The following is a 25,953-nucleotide window of genomic DNA, read 5'->3' on the forward strand; positions in this document are numbered from 1 at the left end:
CAATAAAACTGGCCTTCTTTAGACTAGTTGAGTTTCTGAAGCATCAGCATTTGTGGGTTTGATTATAGGCTCAAAATGGCCAGAAACAAAGCACCTTCTTCTGAAACTCATCAGTCTATTCTTATTCTGAGAAACAAAGGCTATTCCATGTGAGAAATTGCCAAGAAACTGAAGATCTCATACAACACTGTGTACTACTCCCTTCACAGAATGGCGCAAACTGGTTCTAACCAGAATAGAAAGAGGAGTGGGAGGCCCCGGTGCACAACTGAGCAAGAGGACAAGTACATTAGAGTGTCTAGTTTGAGAAACAGATGCCTCACAAGTCCTCAACTGGCAGCTTCATTAAATAGTACCCGCAAAACACCAGTCTCAACGTCAACAGTGAAGAGGTGACTCTGGGTTTCTGACCTTCTAGGCAGAGTTGCAAAGATAAAGCCATCTCTCAGACTGGCCAATAAAAAGAAAAGATTAAGATGAGCAAAAGAACACAGACACTGGAGAGAGGAAGATTGGAAAAAAGTGTTATGGACAGACAAATCCAAGTTTGAGGTGTTCGGATCACAAAGAAGAACATTTGTGAGACGCAGAAAAAATGAAAAGATGCTGGACGCCATCTGTCAAGTATGGTGGAGGCAATGTGATGGTCTGGGGGTACTTTGGTGGTGGTAAAGTGGGAGATTTATACAGGGTAAAAGGGATCTTGAAGAAGGAAAGCTATCACTCCATTTTGCAACGCCCTGTGGACGGCACTTAATATGAGCCAATTTCCTCTTACAACAGGACAATGACCCAAAGCATGACCCAATCCAAAATATGTAAGAACGTTTTAGGGAAGAAGCAGTCCGCTGGTATTCTGTCAATAATGGAGTGGCCAGCACAGTCACCGGATCTCAACCCTATTGAGCTGTTGTGGGAGCAGCTTGACCGTATGGTACGTAAGAAGTGCCAATCAAACAAATCCAACTTGTGGGAGGTGCTTCAGGAAGCATGGGGTGAAATCTCTTCAGATTACCTCAACAAATTGACAACTAGAATGCCAAAAGTCTGCAAGCCTGTAATTGCTGCAAATAGAGGATTCTTTTACGAAAGCAAAGTTTGAAGGACAAAATTATTATTTCAATTAGAAATCCAACGTCTTGACAATATTTCCTATTCATTTTGCAACTCATTTCATGTATGTTTTTATGGAAAACAAGGACATTTCTAAGTGACCCCAAACTTTTGAACAGTAGTGTGTGTGTATATATATATTCAGGTCATTATATTGTTATTTCTGGAGGTGTCTGTGGTTTGCAGAGATGTGGCCAAATCCATTTAAATCCGGTCCATTCAGAAAGTAAACCAAATTCCAATTCTAATTCCACATTTTCCTCATTGAAAAGCATTGAAGAGAATTGGAAATTCAGTGTACTTCCTGACTGCAATTGAAATGGAATTGAGCCCAGCCCTGGTGGTATGCGCAGCTCATTAAAATTGGCATTGATTTACATTTCAAAGCAGACATTTGTCTTTGGAATGCTGTCCTGGTGGGTCACAGAATCAGCTTGCTATGGCATCTTACTATGCTCGGTCACAAGCTAGCAAAAACATATCTGCTGTGTAAGTAGGAGTAGGTTTAACGGTGGACATAGCCAGAATACCACACACTAGTACTAGTACTACTCTTGGAAACAAGTGTAAAGAAGTGAAGTGTAAACAAGTGGAAGCTCTGTGTATTCGGCATGTCTACATAATTATGGGTATTTAATAATTTATTCAAATTGTTTGAGTAAGTGAGAATGAGGTTCATGTCAATAGATGGGGAGTTGAAGTTGTTGTTACACTGAGGAACCTACTTGATATAACACACAGAAGGAACCTACTTCAGAAAAGAATTAGAGAGGCAGTCACTCACAGGCATCTATCACAGAGTACCACATCTACTATCTACGAGTCACACCAAGGGCATTTAGAGCTAATGCTGCAGTGACCCATGCTCTGAGCTTTACCTGCTGGATTTAACCAGAGACTGTCTGACCAGAGACTGTGCAGCCGAGGCTACAGTGTGAGGGAGAGAATAGAAATGCCTTTAGTAACTACTGGTCCTGGAGCTGTCATACTGCCCAATGGTGGGCAGACATGGAGTGATACAGAAAGTCTTTGATTGATAGCACAACTATCTAACTGGTCTGGGTTCAGTTTTGCATTGTGTGATCATAATGAATGTGGTTACAACTAGGTTTGGGGAAACTAATCTTGGGTCTGTAATTGAAGAGGTTCTCATCACAGTGGGACATACTGTATTGTAGACACTCACCTTGTGACCGGAGATCTGCAGACTCTCTCAGGTTCGTCTGTGACCCTCAAGACGAAGAGAAAAGTGTGTGTTAGGAATGAATCAGCCAATAGAGAAATATCCCTTGTTCCCTCCCCTTCCTGTTCCAATCCTTCCCTCAGCAACAGCCAATAGAGAAATAACCACAACACCATCAACTCATCAGAGTCAGAGTGACATCAACCTTCCGAAATGTACGGAAATTATAAATAAACAAATTAAACAAAACATACACTTTGAAGCCACACTAGGAATGTTTTTTAGAGGAAGGGCTCAGGGCAGGTTCAGGCTCAGGACTAGAAAGCTGCTGCTGCTTGCGTTGCGTGACATAACTGGGCAATTCTAACATGTGCTGTGATGGTTTTTACCTAAGTTTGTAGAACATTTATTCCGACATTTTAACAAAAAGCATAATGAAAGCACATAGTGTTTGCCCAATGACTACTACCACTAAAGTATGGTCAGCTTTTGAGATGCCCCATTACACATCCATCTAACACACACAAGGGGGCGCTGCTGTTCAAGCACCACAAAGAGTGTCACCATGTTCGTAACCTTCCCATTTCAAATGCCGTCTCCACCAGCCTGACCAACCCAAAGGCCATCACAGGAACTGGGTGTGTCTTTAAAGGATTAGAGCTTTCCTTCTATAAAATCTCCATCTAACAGTATAGGGGAGAGATCTGAGCTGTAGAGTGTCTGAAAACAAACCTGCAAGTGGGGATAGTGTCTGGGCTGCCATGTTGGGTCAAATCTCTCTGGGAGAGAGGGAGTGAGTGGAGCCCATGGTGAGTGGAGTGGAGTGGTGGGATAAGGACTGACAAGCCTGTGCCTCTGGCTGGGACTGTGAAGAGGATCCCGTTAAGAGGGGGGGATAAAGGCTCTATTACGCAACTAATCCTGCTTTGAAGTGTCAGCGATGCTAAGGACGCAGGGCAGCAGCTCCTTACAAACAAAACCACTCCAATCTGAAACTCCTTGGCCTTGTGATAGCGTTGTGTTGTGTGGCAAAGAGGGAGGTTGGCTAAACCAAAAACACTGAAACCGCTTCACAGTACTGCCTCTGGGACTGGTGACGTTTTAACAACGCAAGGAATATATGGAGTTCATTAAATGAGTCGCCGTCTTACAATTGCGTGAAAAGGTACAACTGGACGGCACACAACTGCACAATGAGTGAAGACGTCATCAGGTTGAGGTGCACCCTGAAGCTTTAGGAGAAGGTAAAGAACAGCCCGTAGAGTCCAAAGCCACATCAGACCCCTTTGATTTGACTTTCAAAGATAAGAATAAAGAAATGTTTCATGTCCAATCATGTATTATTGTTTTAAGTGCCACAATCATTTGGTAGATACTCATACAACAACACATCCATTAACCAACTGCCTTTACATGAACTGAAAATAGAAGAAGAATGTATAGAGGATTCCAAACTGCTCCTACATCAAGTACTACAAGCTTGTGCGCATTTTAAAAGTCTCTGGAAAGCAGGGTTATTGCTGGCTAATGTTCTGTTGTTGTCAAGGGTATGCTGTGTCACCTGTGGCCTCTAGGGCGCGCTCTTGAACTGAACTCAGACAACAGACAGCGCACAGACTGAGGCTGTGAATGAGAGGGGAGTGGGCGAGGGGTTGGAGGTGCTGGCAGACAGGCAGGCAGGCAGGCAGACAGACAGACTGACAGGCAGACAGACTGACAGGCAGACAGAGAGAAGGAGCCAGAAACATGGGAAGAAGAACTTACTAACTGTTTTTGATCCCTGCGGAAGAGTGCAGCCCGAGACGGACTTGTTTGAGTTGGGACGCTTAGAGGGGTCAAGATTGACCCTACGAGGAAGAAGAGAGAGAAACAAGGAAGACAAATAGAGATACAAAGAAAGAAAGACAGAGAGAGAAAGAGATATGGATAAAGGGGGAAAAGAAGGATAAAAGATTGCAGCTGATTGGCAAGGAAAAGTAAAGTTAACAGGGAAAAGCAAAGTAGTTAAGAAACAGAAACATGAAGCACTTCCCCAAAAAACAGCCAAGACAGAGCGAGAGAGAGAGAGAGAGAGAGAGAGAGAGAGAGAGAGAGAGAGAGAGAGAGAGAGAGAGAGAGAGAGAAGGTGAACTGGGTAAGTGGGGGTTTGAAGCCTGTGGTTAATAGAGGAGGAAGTAAGCCTGAGGAAAATCAATGCAGATTAAGGAGAGAGTGAGAGAGGGGGGCGTCAGAAGCATTTCGGACCCTCCAACAGTGTTAGTCTGAGTACCGATGGCCAGACACACACACCTTACTGACTCCACTGACTCTCTAGGGATAAGACGAATGTCCTCCATGTTGAGGAAGGGTTACAAGTATCACTGATAGTCACTGTCACCTGTCTTGGGCTTTGTGTGCCCTCCTCTACAGTAGCCTAACTGGCTTTTCCTTAACACACTATCTAACACTGTAGCCTACACCCTAGAGGTCTTCACGGATCCACATACCCGAGACCCGATCCAGTACCAGAGCAGTTCTGGATCCAGAATTCTAAATAATGACACGGGTCTGGTCTGATTGTCACAGGTATGTGTACTTTTAACTGACTTGTCCTGAAGGACCCATACAGATCCAAACGCGACTGCTGCAGTAGAGAGAGAGAGAGAGAGAAGTTTAGAATTTATGCTGCAACTCTTTGCTTTTCACGAGTGGCGCGTAGCTGGTTGTTGGTCAATCACAAGTCATCAAAGCGGCAATAGGCTACAGTCATAGAGCCTCTGTGTGGGACCAAGGTCAGGAGATATCTAATCAATGGAGATGGAATTAAAATGATGGAATTTAAAGTTAAAAGAAAAGGATAGGCTACAACGACCAAGAGCCAACAGATAGACTGCTACTTTATATTCTGAATGTTGTTGTTTGTAGCTGTAGGACGAGAAAGAGCATGCTGCATCAATTAGCCTAGCTAGCTAGCTAGCTACTAGCTTAACTAGCTTCTCCTGGTTTGATGCAGTCAAGACAGTTACTACGTAATCATATTGGTTGATAAATAACCTAGCTATGGCAGCTATTAGTCTACTATAGTATGAGTCGGCTTGGTCGGTTGCGGTCTCTCGTCTCACCCTACCTCCTCCCTGTTCATGTGTCACTCGCTCCCACTCACAGTAGCTTACATTCACAGCACGGGCCCTGAGCGTCACCTTTTTCTACCTCGCGCTTTATCAATTCCGGTTAATAAAGTAGCTTAAACATGAACTTTTCTGCTGCTTCCCTCACTCGGATCGGACCGGGTCTGAATCCGACCAGGTCTATACGGATGAGTTGTCCTCTGGTCCGTTCGGAACGGGTCTCTATATTTGAAAAATGTATTTATGCATATCGGGTCCAGATGGGAATGCCCCAAGTCTATTTCAGAATGGATCTAAGGCCTCTGCTACATGCTAGTCTCTATGCTAGTCTCTATTTCATGGTAATATGCCTCAATCAACATATATTTGGACTTTTGCTTCAGGCCTGCTATCTAAACTAAAGTTGATTGTCTCCATCAGTGCACACAGATGAGCAGTTTAAATGTGCTCCGCTAACAAAGATCTCCCCAGATCTCCACAAGTAAAATAACACGGGGGGTAACAGGAGCGACAGCTCATAGTAATCCTTGTCCTTGCTAGACCGTACATGATCTTTATTTGATCTAATTGCTTAAACGGCAGTCGCTATCCCTGACGAGTGTTGAATTTCACAATGGCGCGCGCAGCATCGTATAATTACAACTAACATCTATTAGAATCCTCCAAATTGCACGCTGCCTGTCCCTTTCAGCTGTTTCGACTAGGATTGCTTACACTTCTGATGTTTCTACTGAAATTCCTTCAAGCTATGAATTCTACCCTCACTATGGACTAGCCTAGAATCGTTGTTGTCACTATACTGGGGGGCTAAAGCTCAGGGCTTCCTCACACTCCCTTCACTCTCCTCTTACCTGCGTGTGAGCTTGGAGGTGAGCTTGCTGAACAGGTTGGAGGTGACGCGGGTACGTGCGTGGGGCAGGGGGCTTGCGTCGTGGGACAGGGTGGGGGAGGTGGGAGGGGCGTGGGAGGGAGGCCGCCGGTCCCTCAGCTGGCCACCGTGGAAGGTGCTGCGGATGCTGGAGCCCCGGGTGAGGCGGGAGCCCGCGGAGGAGGAGGTCCCCGAGGCCCCAGCGATGCTGTGGGTAGAGGGCGAGGCCGGGGGCAGCCGGTGGGAAATGGAGCTAAGAGAGGAGAGAGAGAGCAGAAAGGACAAAACAATCAGATCATCATCACATTCATCCATCATTCAACCATTAACAGTGAGGTGATCAGTCCATAATGTATGACAACCCAGGGCATATCATCGTTCTAATGTATCGGTTGAGACAAAGGATCTGACCCAGAAAGGCTTTAGCGGGAGTTAGCTGAGTGTTAAAGCAGAGGGATGGTGAACCATTACAGGGGAGGAGCTTCCACTTGTGTTGGCTTTCAGCAGAGGTAAGGTTGTGAGGCCAAATCAGAACTGGGCCTTTGGTGGAAACAGACTGTGACGGGGAGATGGGGATCAGGGAGGAGGAGGGAAGGACAGACTGGAAAGGGGGATGTGGGAGGGGTGTGACTGGTATGCTGGACTGTAAGTCGCTTTGGATAAAAGCGTCTGCTAAATGGCATATATTTTTATATATAAAAGAAAAGTGAGCATATAAATAGAAAGAGAGAGAGAGGGTGAGAGAGAAAAAGAGAGAGAGGGTAAGAGAGAAACAGAGAGAGAGGGTGAGAGAGAAAGAGAGAGAGAGAGGGTGAGAGAGAAAGAGAGAGAGAGAGGGTGAGAGAGAAAGAGAGAGAGAGAGGGTGAGAGGGCTTGAAGGAGAGTGACAGACTGATAATGAAGATCTCAGCCATCTGCTTGGAGAAGTGTGGCTGGCGTGTGGACGTCCAGCAGTAGCCACCTCTCCTTCCCCATGCCCTCTTAACCCGGCATCCTTTCATCCACTTGGCAGAGCTCTTCCTCTCCTTGTCCCCTTGGCCCGCTCCCTACAGTTCTCCCTGAATGGCTGGGTTAGCTAGGCTGGCTTAGCCTCTGTTGGCCTGGGGCCGCTTCACTTAACGCTCTAAATAACCAGAGCTCTGATAGACAGACATACCCACAGGGTGAGGGGCCAAGTAGGGCAGACACATTAGAGTCCTTTGGTTGATTTGCAGCCGTTTCAGAGCACAATCATTTACCCTCAACCTGAGCCCCAAAGAAAAAGAGACCAGGGGCAGGAACGAAACATGTGTAGAATGTAATGCATGATCACTATGACCATGTATTTCTGTGTAATCTATTTCTGTTTTATGTATTTCTGTGTATTTCTATTTAATGTATCTGTCTATATCATGTAATTGTACGACAGCATGCATTTGTTTGTATGAGCATTATTATTTGTGTCTGTTTCCGAGTGTGTTGGTTTGTGCATTTTATCATTGTGTGTGTGCAGCGGTGTATTTGTTTGTGCGGCCGCACTGTGTGTGTGTGCTCTAGCACGTATGTGTCCCGTCAGCCCGTCTATCGTGGCATTGCATTGACAGGGCCTAGAAGGCGCCTGCTGGTCAAGTTGGGACACTGCCATCTCCCACTTTCCCCCTCTATCTCCAACCCCCTCCCTCCCCCAGTCCACGTGGCCCTGAGCTGGGACGTTAGGTCCCCCCCCCCCCCTTCTGGCACACAGCAGTAAGCTCTTTATCTCCAGTAGTACACACAAACACACCGCTACAGTACAGTCAAGACACACAGGTTATGTATTCACACAGAATGTTGAGAAAGTGAATGTATCCCTGCTATTACTCTCAAGGACTCAACAAATGTAGAAGCACATGTGCAACACTCAAACACAAACATGAAACCCAAATGCTCTGCTCACCTGTTCTCCTTGCCGTTCTGCAGCAGGGAGGGCCTGTCTGTGCTGTTCCGGTCCGTGGTGCACACGTATGTGTTCCGGCGGATCATGGCACTTGCCGGGACGTTGTTCTGGAAGTCAGGGAGAATGACAGTTAGATAACACATGGATTGTGATTTGGTGAAATTCAGAAAGGCATCCATCCTACTGTATATCCCTCCACTCCTCCATATGATGACATTGTCTAATGGTCACATACCGCTAGGGATGTTCATGTCTATTCAAATCCGTGACTCTGATAATATCTACACCCCACATCACAGTGTCAGTGGATGCATCCCAAAAGGCACCCTATTCCCTTTATAGTGCACTACTTGTGAGCCCTGGTCAAAAGGAGTGCACTTTAAGGAACCACAGTATCCGTGTTGAACTTTTGTTGTCACTCTCAGTCCACCTTGTCAGAGCGCCTCTGAGCCCTTCAAAGGGTTCATCTCGGGTTCATCTCCATATTCTCCATGTTGTTGTTGTTCATCAAATCAAATCGGATTGGTCACATATGCATATTTAGCAGATGTTGACTCTCTATATGCTAGCGTTGAATCTCTATTCTCTCTGTCCACATCTTAGTCGAGCATGAATCTGTAGATTCTCTATTCGTAGTGTTATTGGTTCATTCCCCCGCACACTGATCTTAGTTTCATTAACCTCTTGCAACATTGTCTCTTGATGGTGTTAACCCTTCTTTTCCCCGTGTGTGTGCGTGTGTGTTTATAATGTACAGTTGTAAGCCGACTGCATTGCACACATTGCATTGCATCAACCAATGGTTGTGTGGCACGCCTTCGACAGCGCAGTCTGGCATCAGATAACTCTATTATATGTGGCTTGCAGACGTGCAGTCAGCCTGGAACATGGCCTATCTGTATGTGTGTGTGTGCGTGTTCACCGTGGCGGTGATAATCTCCTTGCGGCGGTCGGGGATCTCTGACTTGTTGGGGTTGTTGGCGCTGCTGACCATGGGGCTGGAGGGGGGCTGGATGGAACGGCTGCCCACCACACTGCTGCTGACCTTCCGGGACGCCATGCGCCCCCCCTCCTCCTTCAGCTCCCTGTCTGCCCCCGCCACGCTGCTGGGGCTACGCTTGGGGTGGGATGGGGGCGCTGCTGGACCGCCTGCACAACAGACAGACAGGGCAGATGATACGACATGAGAATCAAAGTCCGGCCCTGTGTGGTTCAGTTGGTAGAGCAAGGCACTTGTAAAACCAAGATGGTGGGATTAAATTCTGCTGGCGCCACCCATATGTAAATGTCTGCACAGACTACTGTAAGTTGTTTGGGATAAACAGCATATTATAGACTGACAGATGAGTGGGCAATGTACAAATTATGAATATCTCACCCAATTGTAAAGTGGTGGCTGGTGACCTCACACTCTCATTCACACAAAGCAAACATTCTTAAACTTGGCAGAATGGAGGGGAATCCTACTTCACAACCATTTAAAACACAAGTGAAAAGGTAGTGACGGACAGCTATTTGGAAAATAAACACCCACTAATGGGTTAGGTCAGACACTAATGGATGTACAGTGCATTCGGACAGTATTCAGACCTTTTCCCTTTTTCCACATTTTGTTACAGCCTTATTCTAAAATGGATTAAATAAATGTTTTTCGTCATCAATCTACACACAATACCCCATAATGACCCTTTGCTACGAGATTCAAAATTGAGCTCAATGTTTCCATTGATCATTCTTTTTCTTTTTTTTCTTTTTCTTTAATTTTTACCCCTTTTTCTCCCCAATTTCATGGTATCCAATTGTTGTAGTAGCTACTATCTTGTCTCATCGCTACAATTCCGGGCTCGGGAGAGATGAAGGTTGAAAGTCATGCGTCCTCCGATACACAACCCAACCAGCCGTACTGCTTCTTAACACAGCGTACATCCAACCCAGAAGCCAGCCGCACCAATGTGCCGGAGGAAACATCGTGTACCTGGCAACCTTGGTTAGCGCTCACTGCGCCCGGCCTGCCACAGGAGTCGCTGGTGCGCGATGAGACAAGGACATCCCTACCGACCAAGCCCTCCCTAACCCGGACGACGCTAGGCCAATTGTGCGTCGCCCCACGAACCTCCCGGTCACGGCCGGTTACGACAGAGCCTGGGCGCGAACCCAGGGACTCTGATGGCACAGCTGGCGCTGCAGTACAGCGCCCTTAACCACTGCGCCACCCGGGAGGCCATTGATCATTCTTGAGCTGTTTCTAAAACTTGATTGGAGTCCACCTGCGGTAAATTCATTTGATTGGACATGATTTGGAAAGGCACACGCCTGTCTATATAAGGTCCTACAGTTGACAGTGCATGTCAGAGAAAAAAACAAGCCATGAGGTCGAAGGAACTGTCCGTAGAGCTATGAGACAGGATTATGTCGAGGCACAGATCACGGGAAGGGTACCAAAACAATTCTGCAGCATTAAATGTCATCCAAAAAACAGTAGACTTCATCATTCTTAAAAGGAAGAAGTTTGGAACCACCAAGACTCTTCCTAGAGCTGGCCATCCAGCCAAACTAAGCAATCGGGGGAGAAGGGGGGGAGGCGACCAAGAACCCAATGGTCACTCTGACAGAGCGCCAGAGTTCCTCTGTGGAGATACAAGAACCTTCCAGAAGGACAACCATCTCTGCAGCACTCCATCAATCAGGCCTTTATGGTAGAGTGGCCAGACGGAAGCCACTCCTCAGTAAAAAGCACATGACAGCCCGCTTGGAGTTTGCCAAAAGGCACCTAAAGACTCTCAGACCATGAGAAACAAGATTCTTTGGTCTGATGAAACCAAGATTGAACTCTTTGGTCTGAATGCCAAGTGTCACGTCTGGAGGAAACCTGGCACCATCCCTACGGTGAAGCATGGTGGTGGCAGCATCATGCTGTGGGAATGTTTTTCAGTGGCAGGAACTGGGAGACTAGTCAGGATCGAGGGAAAGATGAACGGAGCAAAGTACAGAGAGATCCTTGATGAAAACCTGCTCCAGAGTGCTCAAGACCTCGAAGGTTCACCTTCTAACAGGACAACGACCCTAAGCACACAGCCAAGACAACACAGGAGTGGCTTCGGGACAAGTCTCTGAATGTCCTTGAGTGGCCCAGCCAGAGCCCAGACTTGAACCCAATCAAACATCTCTGGAGAGACCTGAAAATAGCTGTGCAGTGATGCTCCCCATCCAACCTGACAGAGCTTGAGAGGATCTGCAGAGAAGAATGTGAGAATCTCCCCAAATATAGGTGTGCTAAGCTTGTAGCGTCATAGCCAAGAAGACTCGAGGCTGTACTCGCTGCCAAAGGTGCTTCAACAAAGTAATGAGTACTTGTGTAAATGTGATATTTCAGTTCTTGATTTTTAATGCATTTGTAAAAAATTTCCCCACAAATTATTTTGCTTTGTCCTTATGAGGTATTGTGTTTAGATTGATGAGGGGAAAAAACAATTGAACCCATTTTAGAATAAGGCTGTATGTAACGTAACAAAATGTGGAAAAAGTCAAGGGATCTGAATAGTTCCAGAATGCACTGCAATGTCATGGAAGCTCCTATGACACATAATACTCCCAGATGGACAGACAGTAATGTATATCAACAATAACTACTACCTATTCCCTTTATAGTGCACGACATTTGACTAGTGCATTACTTTTGAACAGAACTCTGGACTCTGGTCAAATGTAGTGCATCATATAGGGAATAGGGTGCATTTTGGGACGTAGATTAAGAGACAGCCCACTCACAGAAGTCACTGTGCCTCCTGCGGGGGTGGTAGGTGGAGGCGCTGCGCTGGGTGGTCTTGCTGTGAGAGGAGGAGGAGGCCGAGGCGGAGGTGGTGGAGGAGGTGGAGTGTTTACTGGTGCCGTTGATGACGGTGCTGGGCCGTACCCGCGCCAGGCTCAGACTGCTGGTTGACCGAGACTCGCTGCCCTCCACCTGACACACACACACACACACACACACACACACACACACACACACACACACACACACACACACACACACACACACACACACACACACACACACACACACACACACACACACACACACGTTAGGATCAGGACTCAGGTGACTGTGGACAGTGTGGACACACAGGCATGCGTACACACGTATTGTGGCAGACAGGCACGCCAGGTGTTCCCTGAGGATTTTTGTTAGCATGGGTGGCTAAGGAAGCGGAGGGGGATAATTTTGTAGATTTTTCTGGTGACTTTTTAAAAGGACATTCTACTCCAAAATGCATGAAAATGTAATTATGTTGGAACTATCTTAAATATAACTGATGTGCACCACTGCACTATAGGGAGATGAGGAGCAAGCAGTGGCTGTGCACTCATGACCCATTCATTCACACTAGCGCTCGCTCTGTTTGCTACAAATATACTTGTAACTTGTCAATTCCCCAAATCGCTCACTATCCCTTTAAAAGTGTGTCTCGGCAGAAATATATATATATAAAAAAATGTAAACTAAATTTCCGGGGGAACACAGACAACGCAGAAATGAGGAAGGATTCTCTCTCTCTCTCCCCTACCTCTATCCAAACCCTCTCACACACACACACGTTGTCTCGTTGTGCCTCACCTCATTCATGCGTCCCAGTAACAGGTAGGTGGCGGTGACCTCGTTGTACTTCCGAGTGGTCAGAGCGTCTTTGATGTCGTCACGGGTGTAACCCATCCCCACCATCACCTCTGGAGGCGAGCGGAGAGATGAGGGACGTTAGACAGAGATACAGGCTCAAAGAAAGAAGAGGGTGGGTACGTCCCAAATAGCACCCTATTCCCTACAATAGTGCACTACTACCACCAGGGGCCAGTGAACTAAATATGAAAAACGGTGCCATTTGGGAGGCACACAATACGTAGGTAGGGAGTAGAGGGGAGTTAGAGAGGGGAGTACTTCACCGATGCGGCTGGCATCATTATGGTCCTCCAGGGGCTCTATATGAGGCTTCAGTTCTTCTCCGTCGTAGCCAGAGTTAATCCACTTGTCGTTCATGATTTGCTAATGAGGAGGGATAAAACGATGTGTTAAAGATGCCACAAACAGGGTGGGTTTGTGAGAGTGTGCTTGCATGTACTGTATGTCTGAGTGGCGCCTGCAGTTGCCCTCCTCACCTCCAGGGTGCAGCGTTTGGTGGGGTTGAGCACCAGGAACCTGCGCAGGATGCCCTCGCAGTCGGTGGACATGTAGAAAGGCACGCGGTACTTCCCCCGCAGAACACGCTCCCGCAGCTCCTGGGGAACAACACATACAGATACCGTTACGCAAAACGTGCACATAACGTTATATAACGTTACACAAAACACGAGACATATTAATGGCAAATGGACTAAAAGACAACGTGTTCCTTCTCTTGATCAACTGAATATGAAAATAAAATGTGAACATGAACTAATCAGCACAAAACCCTTCAGGACCACAGAAAGCATTAGTAAGCAAAAACATCACATAATGCATCAACTAAATAACATCCAAACCAGACACACGCCGTCTTGACATTGACACCTCAGTGACACAGGCTGCGTCCCAAAAGGCACCCTATTCTCTATATAGTGCACAACTTTTGACCACACCATATGGGCCCAGGTCAAAAGTAGTGCCCTATGTAGGGAATAGAGAGCCATTTGAAACTCAGACAAAGCCAAGGCCATTTGGCTGCGCCGCAGGAGGCCTTGCCTTGAGGTTCTGCCCGTCGAAGGGCAGCGATCCGCTGACCAGAGTGTAGAGGATGACCCCCAGGCTCCAGATGTCCACCTCAGGCCCGTCGTACTTCTTCCCCTGGAACAGCTCTGGTGCGGCGTAGGGAGGGGAACCACAGAACGTGTCCAGCTTGTTGCCCATGGTGAACTCGTTACTGAAGCCAAAGTCTGCGATCTTGATGTTGGAGTCGGCATCCAGCAAGAGATTCTCCGCCTGCAGGGACAGGTGAAGATAACCGAGTGCAGCTTTAAGGACTGAAAGTCTGTTCAATTCAGGCTGAGGTTGTATGCTCATTTCAGGAATGTGATGATCAGTGTTTCACATATGCTAAAGAATTGATATATAATATCAATGAGTGGTTGTCATTTTGGACAATGAAAAGGAGCCCAATTCATCAGGTCTGAACCGGTCACGTACTTTAAGATCCCTGTGAACAATGTTCTTCAGGTGACAGTAGTGTACAGCAGACACAATCTAGATATAGATATAGATATATATAGAGGGAGAGGGGGGATTGGAGAGCGCGAGAGACAGAGAGAGAGAGTGAGAGCGGGAGAGAGAGAGAAAGAAGGGGAGTGAGACAAGTCAAAGTAAAAATGCCAAACACAGACACGGACACATACAAGCTTACAGTAATGCTTGCAATGTAATACAGGCCAACTCAGCACCATTCACCGGGTTTGTTGCGATTATACATTTTTGGTCGCGTCTCACCTGACGGAATTTGGCCCGCGCCTCTTTCTCTTTCATTCTCCCATGGGACACGAGGTAATCAAACACTTCACCTGAGGGAGAGAGAGACAAACCACATCAACAAACAGAGAAGCAGGCTTACAACACGTTGTCTGATTGAATCGTCTGTAATTGAGGCACTTATACTGTATATCTGTGACTTATATCCGCGGGCCGAGATGGTTAATGGTCATGAAATGAAGGAAAGGTGGGTGGTGGCCGTGTTGAATAAAGAGAAAATGATGCATTCATAAATGTATCATTCTTGCGCAATTCATATATCTGGAGGCTACAATAAGGTTTTTCTTTCATTACTTTTATCTGCCGTTAGTGTGCAGATTAAGCTTTAGGGCCTAACTGTATGCTCGCAGAATACACGCCAATTGCCAAATGCTTTTGGGAACTTAGGCAGAAAAAGTTCACTTCGATCCACAGAGGCAAAAAGGACAATGCTGGAGTTTAATTCGATAAGAGAAAAGCTGCAAAATGGAAAGTTGAAAATAAATCGAAGGGAGGGACAGAACAGTAGTCTAATGTTGGGGAAAGATTTGGTGAAGTGGTAAAATGATAGCAGTGCCGGCTATGTTATGTGTGATGATTGTGAGGCGCTATACAAATTCAACAGTCACAAGACGGGGACTTCCAAATGGCCCATCAAGGGAGCTACTGTTCAGGTGGGTTAAATGGAATAGTAGCTTGAAATCTGGACACTGAATTTAGGTCTGTAACCTCTCAAATATAATATGAAATCTTGCAGAATTAAGCATTACTTACAGTGAAATGATACACCAAATGTACATTTTGACTCTAGAATATGATTTATTTATTTCAGTATCTTGAAAGAATGAATTCGCAGTTAGGGGCTGTCTGGAAAGGTGCACTCTTTACTGCAATCTTATCAGAAACATGTAGGGGAGTTTCACAGCTTTACATTTGCTTAAATCCGGTTAAACTGATGTCATTTGGGAATCCCTTTTTAAAGCATTTTATTCATTGCATTTTCTCCCGGCGAGTGAAGCAGAGATGATAGAGAAAACCTTACCAATGTCAACGAGATTAAAGCATCCATTCTATCGATTTATGACGTTATTCTGGTGAGCAGGGTTTATTTAGTCTTCCAGGGCAACAAGTAATGACAGAAGAGTATCTGCATTTATCTAATTATAGAAGTTGATAGACATTGACTAACAAATAGCCTGCAAAAATGTTGGAAATGAACATATGCCTATAAAAAAATTTTTTTTCTCCGCTATCTCTGATTTGTTATATTTGCGGATTAGTGTCGGGTGTGAACCTCAGATCTACACTTTACAACATGTAGTCGGGCGGTTGCGGATGGGTTATTAGAAATTGCAGGCCGGGGCAGGTGAACAAACAGCTGATCCGCACACCCCTACTGTATATATAGTGTGTTTAGAAGAGTTATACTATAATGATATTGTATTTCTATGAGGCACACAGTAAGTGAGTGAGTGAGTGAGTGAGTGAGTGAGTGAGTGAGTGAGTGAGTGAGTGTGTGTGCGATGACGGCATTATGCCACAATATACCAGGGAAATTACAATGTAAGAATTAAGGAGAACATAAAACAAATATTTAAAAATATGCTTAATTGTAACATAAACCGGATAGGTGCAGTGAAATGTGTTGCTTTACAGGGTCAGCCATAGTAGTACAGTGCCCCCTAAAACATAGGAGAGCATGCACAGCTGTAGTATCATAAGTGAGATGGATTATTAAATTGAGCCTGATCTGGGATCAGTATCTTCATCATGGAGCCTTTAGGGCCTCATTTATCTCACTGCTCCCTGGCCCTATGGTTGACTTTGGGTCATTTACTGAGTGATTATTGACCGGCTAACGAAGAGATGAGAGGAGTGAGAGGAAGATGATGACATAGAGAGAGAGATGGAGGGGGAGAGAGAGGCAGAGATAGAGAGAAATAAAGAGAAAGCGAGGGGCAACGAGAGAAGAGAGAGAAAGAGCAAGTGAAAAAGCGCGAGAGAGAGAGAGAGGCAGAGAGAAACATGGAGAGGGTGGCAGAGAAAGGGAAAGAAAGAAAGAGGCAAAGGGTGATAGAACGAGAGAGAGAGCGAGAGAAGTCATGAAGTACAGGGAGCCACTGTCACATCTGGATACCTTATTGATGTGACGGATGCATGGGCATGTCTTCATGTCTGTGACCCATGCATGGATTTGGGAATATATGGTGGTGGTGGGTGAGAGACTTGAAAGAGAGTGAATGAGTGCATGAGTGTGTGTGTTGTGTTTATAAACAGTAAGTGCTTCATGCTAGAGGGCACATCCACTGGGGGAAAAGCAGTGAGGTTGAGATCAGGAGGGGGCACATGCTTGGCTATTAGCTCCTTATTTGGCAAGAAACAGAGGAAAAATTGACAACCGAGGGGAGTGAGGATTAGAGAAGGGGGGGGGGTGGAGAGGGAGAAAGTGATCATGAAGGAAAGGGAGAGACAATGACAGTGCAGAGGGAGGGAGGAGGGCGGTCAAAAGACAATCGATGGGTCAGAGGTACCGGGGAGAGGGAAAATGTGAGGGCGGGGTGGAGAGAAAACAGATGAGAAAGAGAAATAGAGGGATACTGATTGAGGGGAGGTACTCTGCTCACCTCCACTGGCGTACTCCATTATCAGATAGAGCGTATTCTCTGTCTCGATCACCTCAAACAGCTGCACTGTAACACACACACAGACAACTCAGTATAGTGGCACAAACAAACACACACAGTTCATTATGCACAAAGTGATTGACTGTGTGTTCCTTAGAGAAGGGAGATGTGCTGTAAATGCCAACAGTACAGTACAGCAGTTTATGATTCAGCTGCATTCAGTATTAAATGTGACTGTGTGCTTTATAATAAATGGAGGTAGTCTATTGTCCTGGCTTTACATGAGCGACTGCACCCTATTGCCTTTATAGTGCACTATGTTTGGCCAGGGCGCATAGGGAATATGGTGCTATTTGGGACACACCCTCTGGCCATTACAGGGGCAGCGCGATGGGGTCTGGGTGAGTGAGTGAGTCCCCTGGAAAGGAGGATCATTTTGAGCTTAGTGGGGGACTATTGTACATATCACATGTCGTGACTCCTGCTCAGCATCTGTTTTGACAGTAACGGGGAACATTGCGTGAGGATGGCTGTTAGGCTGATGATGTTCTAGGGTGGGGTATGCCCTGCGGCGCTACACCCTGGAAGCTGGGGAGATTAGTGTAGCCGAGGCACTTACCGATATTTGGGTGGTTGAGGCCTTTCATGATCCGTACCTCTCTGAAGAGCTGGAGGAAAGAGAGAGCAGAAGCGAGTTAAAAGAATGTTATTTCATTATTCAAGTATTTTCTGCCCCAGAATTGGAACTCTTCACAGTCACACTGATATACGGGTATATACAGTATATATTATAGTGCATATGAAGATAGGCAAGAAAGTGGGGGATGATCACAATCCCTGATTCACAATATAAGAACTGAACATCAGACAGGCGGATAGGAGGAGGTTAGCCCGCCTCCACCACTGTCACTCATTTATTCATTCATAATGAAGCTCAGCTGCTTCTCGGAAAATGGACGCACCTCCCCCTCCAACACTTGCTAGCTTTCTGCTAATTAGAGAGAGGACCACTCCAGGGACAGCCTGACTAGACAGAGTATCTCTCTCCCTCGACAGAGCCTCCCTCCCCACAGGAGGTGCTGCTGCTTTTAGCCTCTTCTAATTGTAGAAATGGTGGGGACACCACATCACATTGTTGCTGCAATGGTGGTGCAGCACGGGCACTGTCTGCCGCCACTGTGTGTGAGTCAATGCCCTGCGGTTATGAGGTGACACACAATCGTATATACACACTGTCTCACACACACTATATTCCCACACACACACGGCCCTTCCTCGAACAAGTTCACAAGCCTCCTTTCCTGGTTTTGACATCTGCTGTAAGTGGGGGAACTGGGAGAGCTGACGGCATCTTGGGGATAATTATAGTGTGTGTGTGCACCAGCACAGAGAGTCCTCTCTTTCAACTGTTGATGTTGAGACTGGGTGACGAGGCATCGGCTTGCTCTGACCACGTAAGAGGGAATCAGTGAGCGACTGTGTCACAAGGGCTGGGTTTGTGGAAGGGGGAAAATAAATACTTCAATAAAGACAGAAATAGAGACAGACACAAAGTTACATTTCCTATTGTATTAGTGTGAGTGGAAGCAAGAGGAGGAAAGAGAGTACGGGAGAAAGACAGGAAGGATAGGGAAAGAAACACACACAATGGCTGGAATGCGCTGATGGTTGTGTGAGAAGGCGGTCAGCTTCCTTAGAAGTTCAAGCCCATTCTTCCAAAAGACAGGGAGCTGCGTCTCACCATGCCTCTTTCTCAGCCCCCCTATGCTCGATCCCGTGATTCCGGCCTTCGACGGCAGCTTTCAAACAAGATATCTGCATACGGATTTGGCAAGAGTAAAGTTGCTAGGATCATCTATATATTTTGGGTTGCCTTGAGGACAGAGGGAAACAGAGAGAAGGAAACTGGGAACGATTGAAATGTGTATGCCTCAGTGACTGTGCAAGCAAATGACTCATGTCTCAAATAAACATGCACAAACAGAACGGAGCTGGGCTCGTTGGTGTACAGTGTCCTGATTCAATGATTTAAATTACGCTCGTATAAATAATACGAGGAAGAATATCTAGGGATATGGCCAGATGGAGGAGAAGTAAAAAAAATACAAATATGAACATAGATTGTTTGTGGTGTTACTTACGGGGGAAATAGCATAATGTAAGCATAGCTGTCTACTTCCTGGTGTGATGTAATAATACATGGAGGATGCCATAACAATGTGTGTTGCTTGAGGCGACTGGATGAGCCAACCTGCAGCATGGACATTACCAAACAGATTCCTGGTATTCTATGGCCCCCATTGTCCCGAGGACAAACTCAATATAGCTCCTATCGTCGGAAACAATAGCCGTGTTCTCCCTTTTGTGCTGTTGCACTGCAAAGTGACCTGCCTCAACCAGTCTGGAGACATGTTTACACGAAAACACAGTATGTGATGCAACACAAGATGTTGATCAGTTTGTCGCTGCGCCACATGATTTACAAAAAGCAGGCGGTGTCCACAGACCCACTTTTGTTTACCAAGTTCAACTTCAAGTAGAGGGCTAGTTTAGTGTTGTAGTACCAATGTCTTGTGCATTTGTATCTGCACCGAATGTAAATATTTATCAAAATCCAAGAAATATACAGTGGACTATAGGCTAGTGATACATGACTGTAGGATATAGGCTAGTGATACATGACTGTAGGATATAGGCTAGTGATACATGACTGTAGGATATAGGCTAGTGATACATGACTGTAGGATATAGGCTAGTGATACATGACTGTAGGATATAGGCTAGTGATACATGACTGTAGGATATAGGCTAGTGATACATGACTGTAGGATATAGGCTAGTGATACATGACTGTAGGATATATAGGCTAGTGATACATGACTGTAGGATATAGGCTAGTGATACATGACTGTAGGATATAGGTTAGTGATACATGACTGTAGGATATAGGTTAGTGATACATGACTGTAGGATATAGGCTAGTGATACATGACTGTAGGATATAGGTTAGTGATACATGACTGTAGGATATAGGCTAGTGATACATGACTGTAGGATATAGGCTAGTGATACATGACTGTAGGATATAGGCTAGTGATATACATGACTGTAGGATATAGGTTAGTGATACATGACTGTAGGATATAGGCTAGTGATACATGACTGTAGGATATAGGCTAGTGATACATGACTGTAGGATATAGGTTAGTGATACATGACTGTAGGATATAGGCTAGTGATACATGACTGTAGGATATAGGTTAGTGATACATGACTGTAGGATATAGGCTAGTGATACATGACTGTAGGATATAGGCTAGTGATACATGACTGTAGGATATAGGCTAGTGATACATGACTGTAGGATATAGGTTAGTGATACATGACTGTAGGATATAGGCTAGTGATACATGACTGTAGGATATAGGCTAGTGATACATGACTGTAGGATATAGGCTAGTGATACATGACTGTAGGATATAGGCTAGTGATACATGACTGTAGGATATAGGCTAGTGATACATGACTGTAGGATATAGGCTAGTGATACATGACTGTAGGATATAGGCTAGTGATACATGACTGTAGGATATAGGCTAGTGATACATGACTGTAGGATATAGGCTAGTGATACATGACTGTAGGATATAGGTTAGTGATACATGACTGTAGGATATAGGCTAGTGATACATGACTGTAGGATATAGGCTAGTGATACATGACTGTAGGATATAGGCTAGTGATACATGACTGTAGGATATAGGCTAGTGATACATGACTGTAGGATATAGGCTAGTGATACATGACTGTAGGATATAGGCTAGTGATACATGACTGTAGGATATAGGCTAGTGATACATGACTGTAGGATATAGGCTAGTGATACATGACTGTAGGATATAGGCTAGTGATACATGACTGTAGGATATAGGCTAGTGATACATGACTGTAGGATATAGGCTAGTGATACATGACTGTAGGATATAGGCTAGTGATACATGACTGTAGGATATAGGCTAGTGATACATGACTGTAGGATATAGGCTAGTGAGATGAAACACCGTACAGGGGAAAAAAACTTGAGAAAAAAAATTTCAGGTGGCAAATCTGACTCACTGATTCCCTTGTTATCAATTGTCAAAGGTTATTTTCAATGGCAAAGTTATTAGATGGCTGTGCAGGGCAGCTGGACGCCCCCAGGAATCTGCTGGTGGGCATGTGGCCCGTCTGAGAGAATCAGCCTGTGTGAAGCAGACATGTTTCACAATAGTGCTGCTAATGTGGACCAGAGCTACTGTGAGTGCCACAAAGTATACATTCAGTGTCCACAAACACACCCCACCAAGGGGATGTCATATTATCATTTAAATGACATGATGCATCTCCATGCGTGAACATACCATCCAAATCAAACACAGTCCCACATCCCTTGAGACTGTCTGTAATTGAATTGAAAAGAACAGAGCGCATCAGCTGTTCACCTGAGCTCTAAAGATAATAATCAGATAAGCCCGTCTCTCCTCTCCTCCCCCGCCGCCTCCTTGCTCTTTCTCTCTTCAGTCATATCCCCCTCCCTTCTATCTAGCACTTTCTCCCTCTCTCGCACGCCCATAAATGACTTCCTGGTCCATTCCCTTGGCAGTGGCCCTACGTCACTGTTGCCATGCCAACCCCGGTACCAAAGCCAGACTCTCTAGTCCTTGTCCCATCCCCAGGCCAGTCTCTTCCCAGGGGAGTTACTCCACCCCAACCCACCTCTGCCCTGTCTTGCCTGCCACCCTCAGCACGACAGGCCAGGGGGTGGGACACCCCATCAACAGTATGCGTCTGTCTAATGCAGTCCTCCCTCCCTCCTCCCTCCCACCCTGTCCGTCACACCGGAAGCCGCTCTCGCTCTGAAGCAGAAAACAGAGAGAGAACAACAAGGCAGAATTAATCAACTCTGAGCTCCCTCTGTTTTTTCTCCTGTTTTGCATGTGGATTTGCACAAAGCAGTTTACTAAGTTGTCTCTCTCTCTCAAAGCAGTTTACTAAGTTGTCTCTCTCTCTTTCGTTCTCCCTATGTGTCATTGTGAGTCGAGGTTACGGGGGGGGTCAGTCAGTGGTGGACGCAGGCAGTTGTTGTGAACACAAGGCTGTGTTTTTGTCTGGGCCGCGTCCCCACAGGCCTCCCTCAGACCATTTAATCCGGGCCTTGTGTCCGAGCTCTCGCCTGAACAATCACACGCACAGTCGCATACACACACACAGGCAAAGTATGCCTGCATAGGACACACACATATACACTCGCTATACCCACACACAGACATTTTTGCAAATTGCTTCAACAAATATTTTACACAACCACATTGCGCACGTACAGTCACACACAAGCACACACCTCCTCCCCTTGACCACACTGTCATGTGACCAGAGAGAGCCAGAGAGAAAGCGAGCGAGAGAGGTAAACAGAACACACAGGCTCCCCTCTGAAATGACTCAGCAGAGCGACTGAATAACCTCCTCTTTCTCTGAAAGAGACGTCTATCCACGCCAACGGCCAACCCAGCCGTCGCCCATGAATGACTGTTCCCTCTCTCCCTGCATAAACAATAACATCTGATGCAAGTGCCACAGCCTACTGTCTCTAACCCCAACCCCACCAATAGAATACCCCTCCACCCCTCCGTCCCTGCTCTAAACCTCTCCCCACACACCCCAGCCCCCCTTAATGTCCCTGTGGGACCCAGGCTGCTCCTCTGGGAAAGGGGGTGTGATTATGCAGAGGAGAGGCCTTTCATGTTTGACACTGTGGTGAGGGGCGTTCCAAGGCCCCGGCTGTTGTCAATATGGCCCCTCAACAGAGACCTTGTTACAAGCCCATCTAAAACCACACAGTCACTTTGGAAGGAAGGGCCTGAGAATACAATGAGCCTGGTTGGGACTGTCTGGTTTCCAAGGTGTCTTGTGAACCAATAATGCATCAACAACATCTGTCTGGCCAGCAGCCCCAGGGGCCAGGGCTCAGGTGAGGGGTGCCTAGGGGCCAGGACAATTTTTTAAAATGTATTTAATCTTTATTTAACTAGGCAAGTCAGTTAAGAACAAATTCTTATTTACAATGACGGCCTACCCCGGGCTAACCCAGACGACGCTAGGCCAATTGTGTGCCACCCTATGGGACTCCCAATCACGGCCGGTTGTGATTCAGCCTGGAATCAAACCAGGGTCTGTAGTAACGCCTCTAGCACTGAGATGCAGTGCCTTAGACCGCAGTGCCACTCGGGAGCCTACAGGTGCTTACATCTGGATTTGGGTTTGCCCTGTGTAGCACCCACATGCATTGAGGGTAGATTGGGTTCAAAGTTCAAACACACATTGGTGACTGTATGTGGCCAAATTGGTATAGCATAATTCCAGCCAGCTTCAGCTAAAATATACCTTCAGTTTAAGATCGCACACTTAGATTCACTTTTCATTTAAGTGTTTGGATGATTCACGGACGGTAATAATAAGCAATAGTTTATTTCAGCTTATTATATAGATTATTTGACCATAGTTTAGGACTGGATGTCCTATAATGTAACTGTAACACTAAGAAGCTGACTGTCACGACTTCCACCGAAGTCGGTTCCTCTCCTTGTTCGGGCGACGTTCGGCGTCACCGGTCTTCTAGCCATCGTCGATCCACTTTTCATTTTCCATTTGTTTTGTCTTGTTTTCCTACACACCTGGTTTTCATTTCCCTCATTAATTAGTGTGTGTTTAACCCTCTGTTCCCCCCCATGTCTTTGTGTGGAATTGTTTGTTGTAAGTGCTTGTGCATATGTTTACTGGTACGCGTCAGGTTTTGTACCCAAGTTGTTATTTCTTGATGCCGTTGGTTTTGGAATTAAACTGCTCTGGCTATGACCTAGTTCTGCTCTCCTGCGCCTGACTTCCCTGCCACCAGTTACGCACCCCTTACAGACAGATTAAAATCTACACAGAGCATGAGGTAGTACAACCTTGTTTGGCAAGAAGCCATTAAACTCATTCAAGTCACATGACTATCCAGAACTACAGCAACGGATTTCAATTGTTTCCTGTAAAGGGTAGCAACAACAATCAATAGATCCCAAACAGAAAAGACACCACAGTCCATGTCTGCATCCCAAAATGGCACCCTATTCCCGTAGGGCTCTGGTCAAAAGTAGTGTACTACAGTGCTTTCAGAAAGTATTCATACCCCTTGACTTATTCCACATTTTGTTGTGTTACAGACTGAATTCTAAACGGATTAAATTGACTTTTTTTCCCCTCACCTATCTACACCCAATACTCCATAATGAAAAAGTTAAAACATGTTTTCAGAAATGTTTGCTAATTTATTGAAAATGAAACAGAACTATCTCATTTACATAAGTATTCACACCCCTGAGTCAATACATGTTAGAATCACCAATCAATTACAACTGTGAGTCTTTCTGGTAAGTCTCTATGAGCTTTGCAAACATGTATTTTGCAATACTTGCACATAATTTTTGATATTATTCAAGCTGTCAAGTTGGTTGTTGCTAGATGGTCATTTTCAAGTCTTGCCATAGATTTTCAATCCAATTTAAGTCAAAACTGTAACTAGGCCACCCAGGAACATTCAATGCCGTCTTGGTAAGCAACTCCAGTGTATATTTGGCCTTGTGTTTTCGGTTATTGTCCTGCTGAAAGGTGAAGTTGTCTCTCAGTGTCTGTTGGAAAGCAGACTGAACCAGGTTTCCTCTGGTGATTTGCCTGTGCATAGCTCTATTCAGTTTATTTTTATCCACAAAAAAATGACAACGATGACAATCATACCCATAACATGATGCAGCCACCACCATGCTTGAAAATATGAAGAGTGGTACTCAGTGATGTGTTGAATTAGATATGCCCCAAACATAACACTTTCTATTCAGGACAAAGTTAATGTCTATGCCACATTTTTTAAATTCAGTTTTACTATAGTGCCTTGTTGCAAACAGGATACATGTTTTGGAATATTTTATCCTGTACAGGCTTCCTTTTTTTCACTCTGTGAATTAGGTTGGTATAGTGGAGTAACGACAATGTTGCTGATCCATCGTCAGTTTTAGAGTCACCATTGGCCTCACGGTAAAATTGCTAAGCGATTTCCTTCCTCTCCAACAACTGAGTTAGGAAGGACGCCTGTGTCTGTCTGGGTGTATTGATACACCATCCAAAGTGTAATTAATAACTTCACCATGCTCAAAGGTATATTAAATGCCAGCCTTTCTTTTTTTCATCTACCAATAGGTGCCCTTCTTCGTGAGGTATTGGAATACCTCCCTGGTCTTTGTGGTTGAATCTATGTATGACATTCACTGCTCGACTAAAAGATCTTACAGATAATTGTCTGGGGTACAGAGATGAGGTAGTCATTCAAAAATCATGTTAAACACTATTATTGCACACAGTGATTCCATGCAACTTATTATGTGATTTGTTAAGCAAATTTTTACTCTTGAACTTATTTAGGCTTGTAATAACAAAGGGGTTGAATAATTATTGACTCCAGACATTTCAGTTTTTCATAATTTTATTAATTTGTAACCATTTTGAAAAACATAAAACCCACTCTGACATTATGGGGTATTGTGTTTAGGCCAGTGACACCAAATCTCAATTGAATCCATTTTAAATTCAGGCTGTAACACAACAA

General features: G+C 45.4%; 1 protein-coding gene across 4 annotated transcripts in view; it reads right to left on the bottom strand.

Moving 5' to 3' along the window:
• LOC118397310 (MAP/microtubule affinity-regulating kinase 4-like) overlaps nucleotides 1–25,953 on the bottom strand; it is a 55,721-nt gene that overhangs the window by 5,544 nt on the left and 24,224 nt on the right. For 2 of the 4 annotated variants that reach the window (XM_035791942.2, XM_052467430.1), the window contains 13 exons: nucleotides 17,896–17,944; nucleotides 17,277–17,342; nucleotides 14,635–14,705; nucleotides 14,338–14,394; nucleotides 13,897–14,133; nucleotides 13,335–13,454; nucleotides 13,122–13,221; nucleotides 12,799–12,908; nucleotides 11,955–12,147; nucleotides 9,109–9,335; nucleotides 8,187–8,293; nucleotides 6,255–6,524; nucleotides 2,300–2,344 (listed from right to left, as the gene is read on the bottom strand). In XM_035791942.2, coding sequence (XP_035647835.1) covers nucleotides 2,300–2,344; nucleotides 6,255–6,524; nucleotides 8,187–8,293; nucleotides 9,109–9,335; nucleotides 11,955–12,147; nucleotides 12,799–12,908; nucleotides 13,122–13,221; nucleotides 13,335–13,454; nucleotides 13,897–14,133; nucleotides 14,338–14,394; nucleotides 14,635–14,705; nucleotides 17,277–17,342; nucleotides 17,896–17,944 — 1,652 coding nt within the window. Of the gene's footprint in view, nucleotides 1–2,299; nucleotides 2,345–4,060; nucleotides 4,144–6,254; nucleotides 6,525–8,186; nucleotides 8,294–9,108; nucleotides 9,336–11,954; nucleotides 12,148–12,798; nucleotides 12,909–13,121; nucleotides 13,222–13,334; nucleotides 13,455–13,896; nucleotides 14,134–14,337; nucleotides 14,395–14,634; nucleotides 14,706–17,276; nucleotides 17,343–17,895; nucleotides 17,945–25,953 lie in introns of all 4 variants that reach the window. The other 2 variants (XM_035791943.2, XM_035791944.2) reach the window with 2 other exon arrangements.

Source organism: Oncorhynchus keta, chromosome 18, assembly GCF_023373465.1.
Source record: "Oncorhynchus keta strain PuntledgeMale-10-30-2019 chromosome 18, Oket_V2, whole genome shotgun sequence".
In the NCBI taxonomy this organism is placed as follows: Eukaryota; Metazoa; Chordata; class Actinopteri; order Salmoniformes; family Salmonidae; genus Oncorhynchus; species Oncorhynchus keta.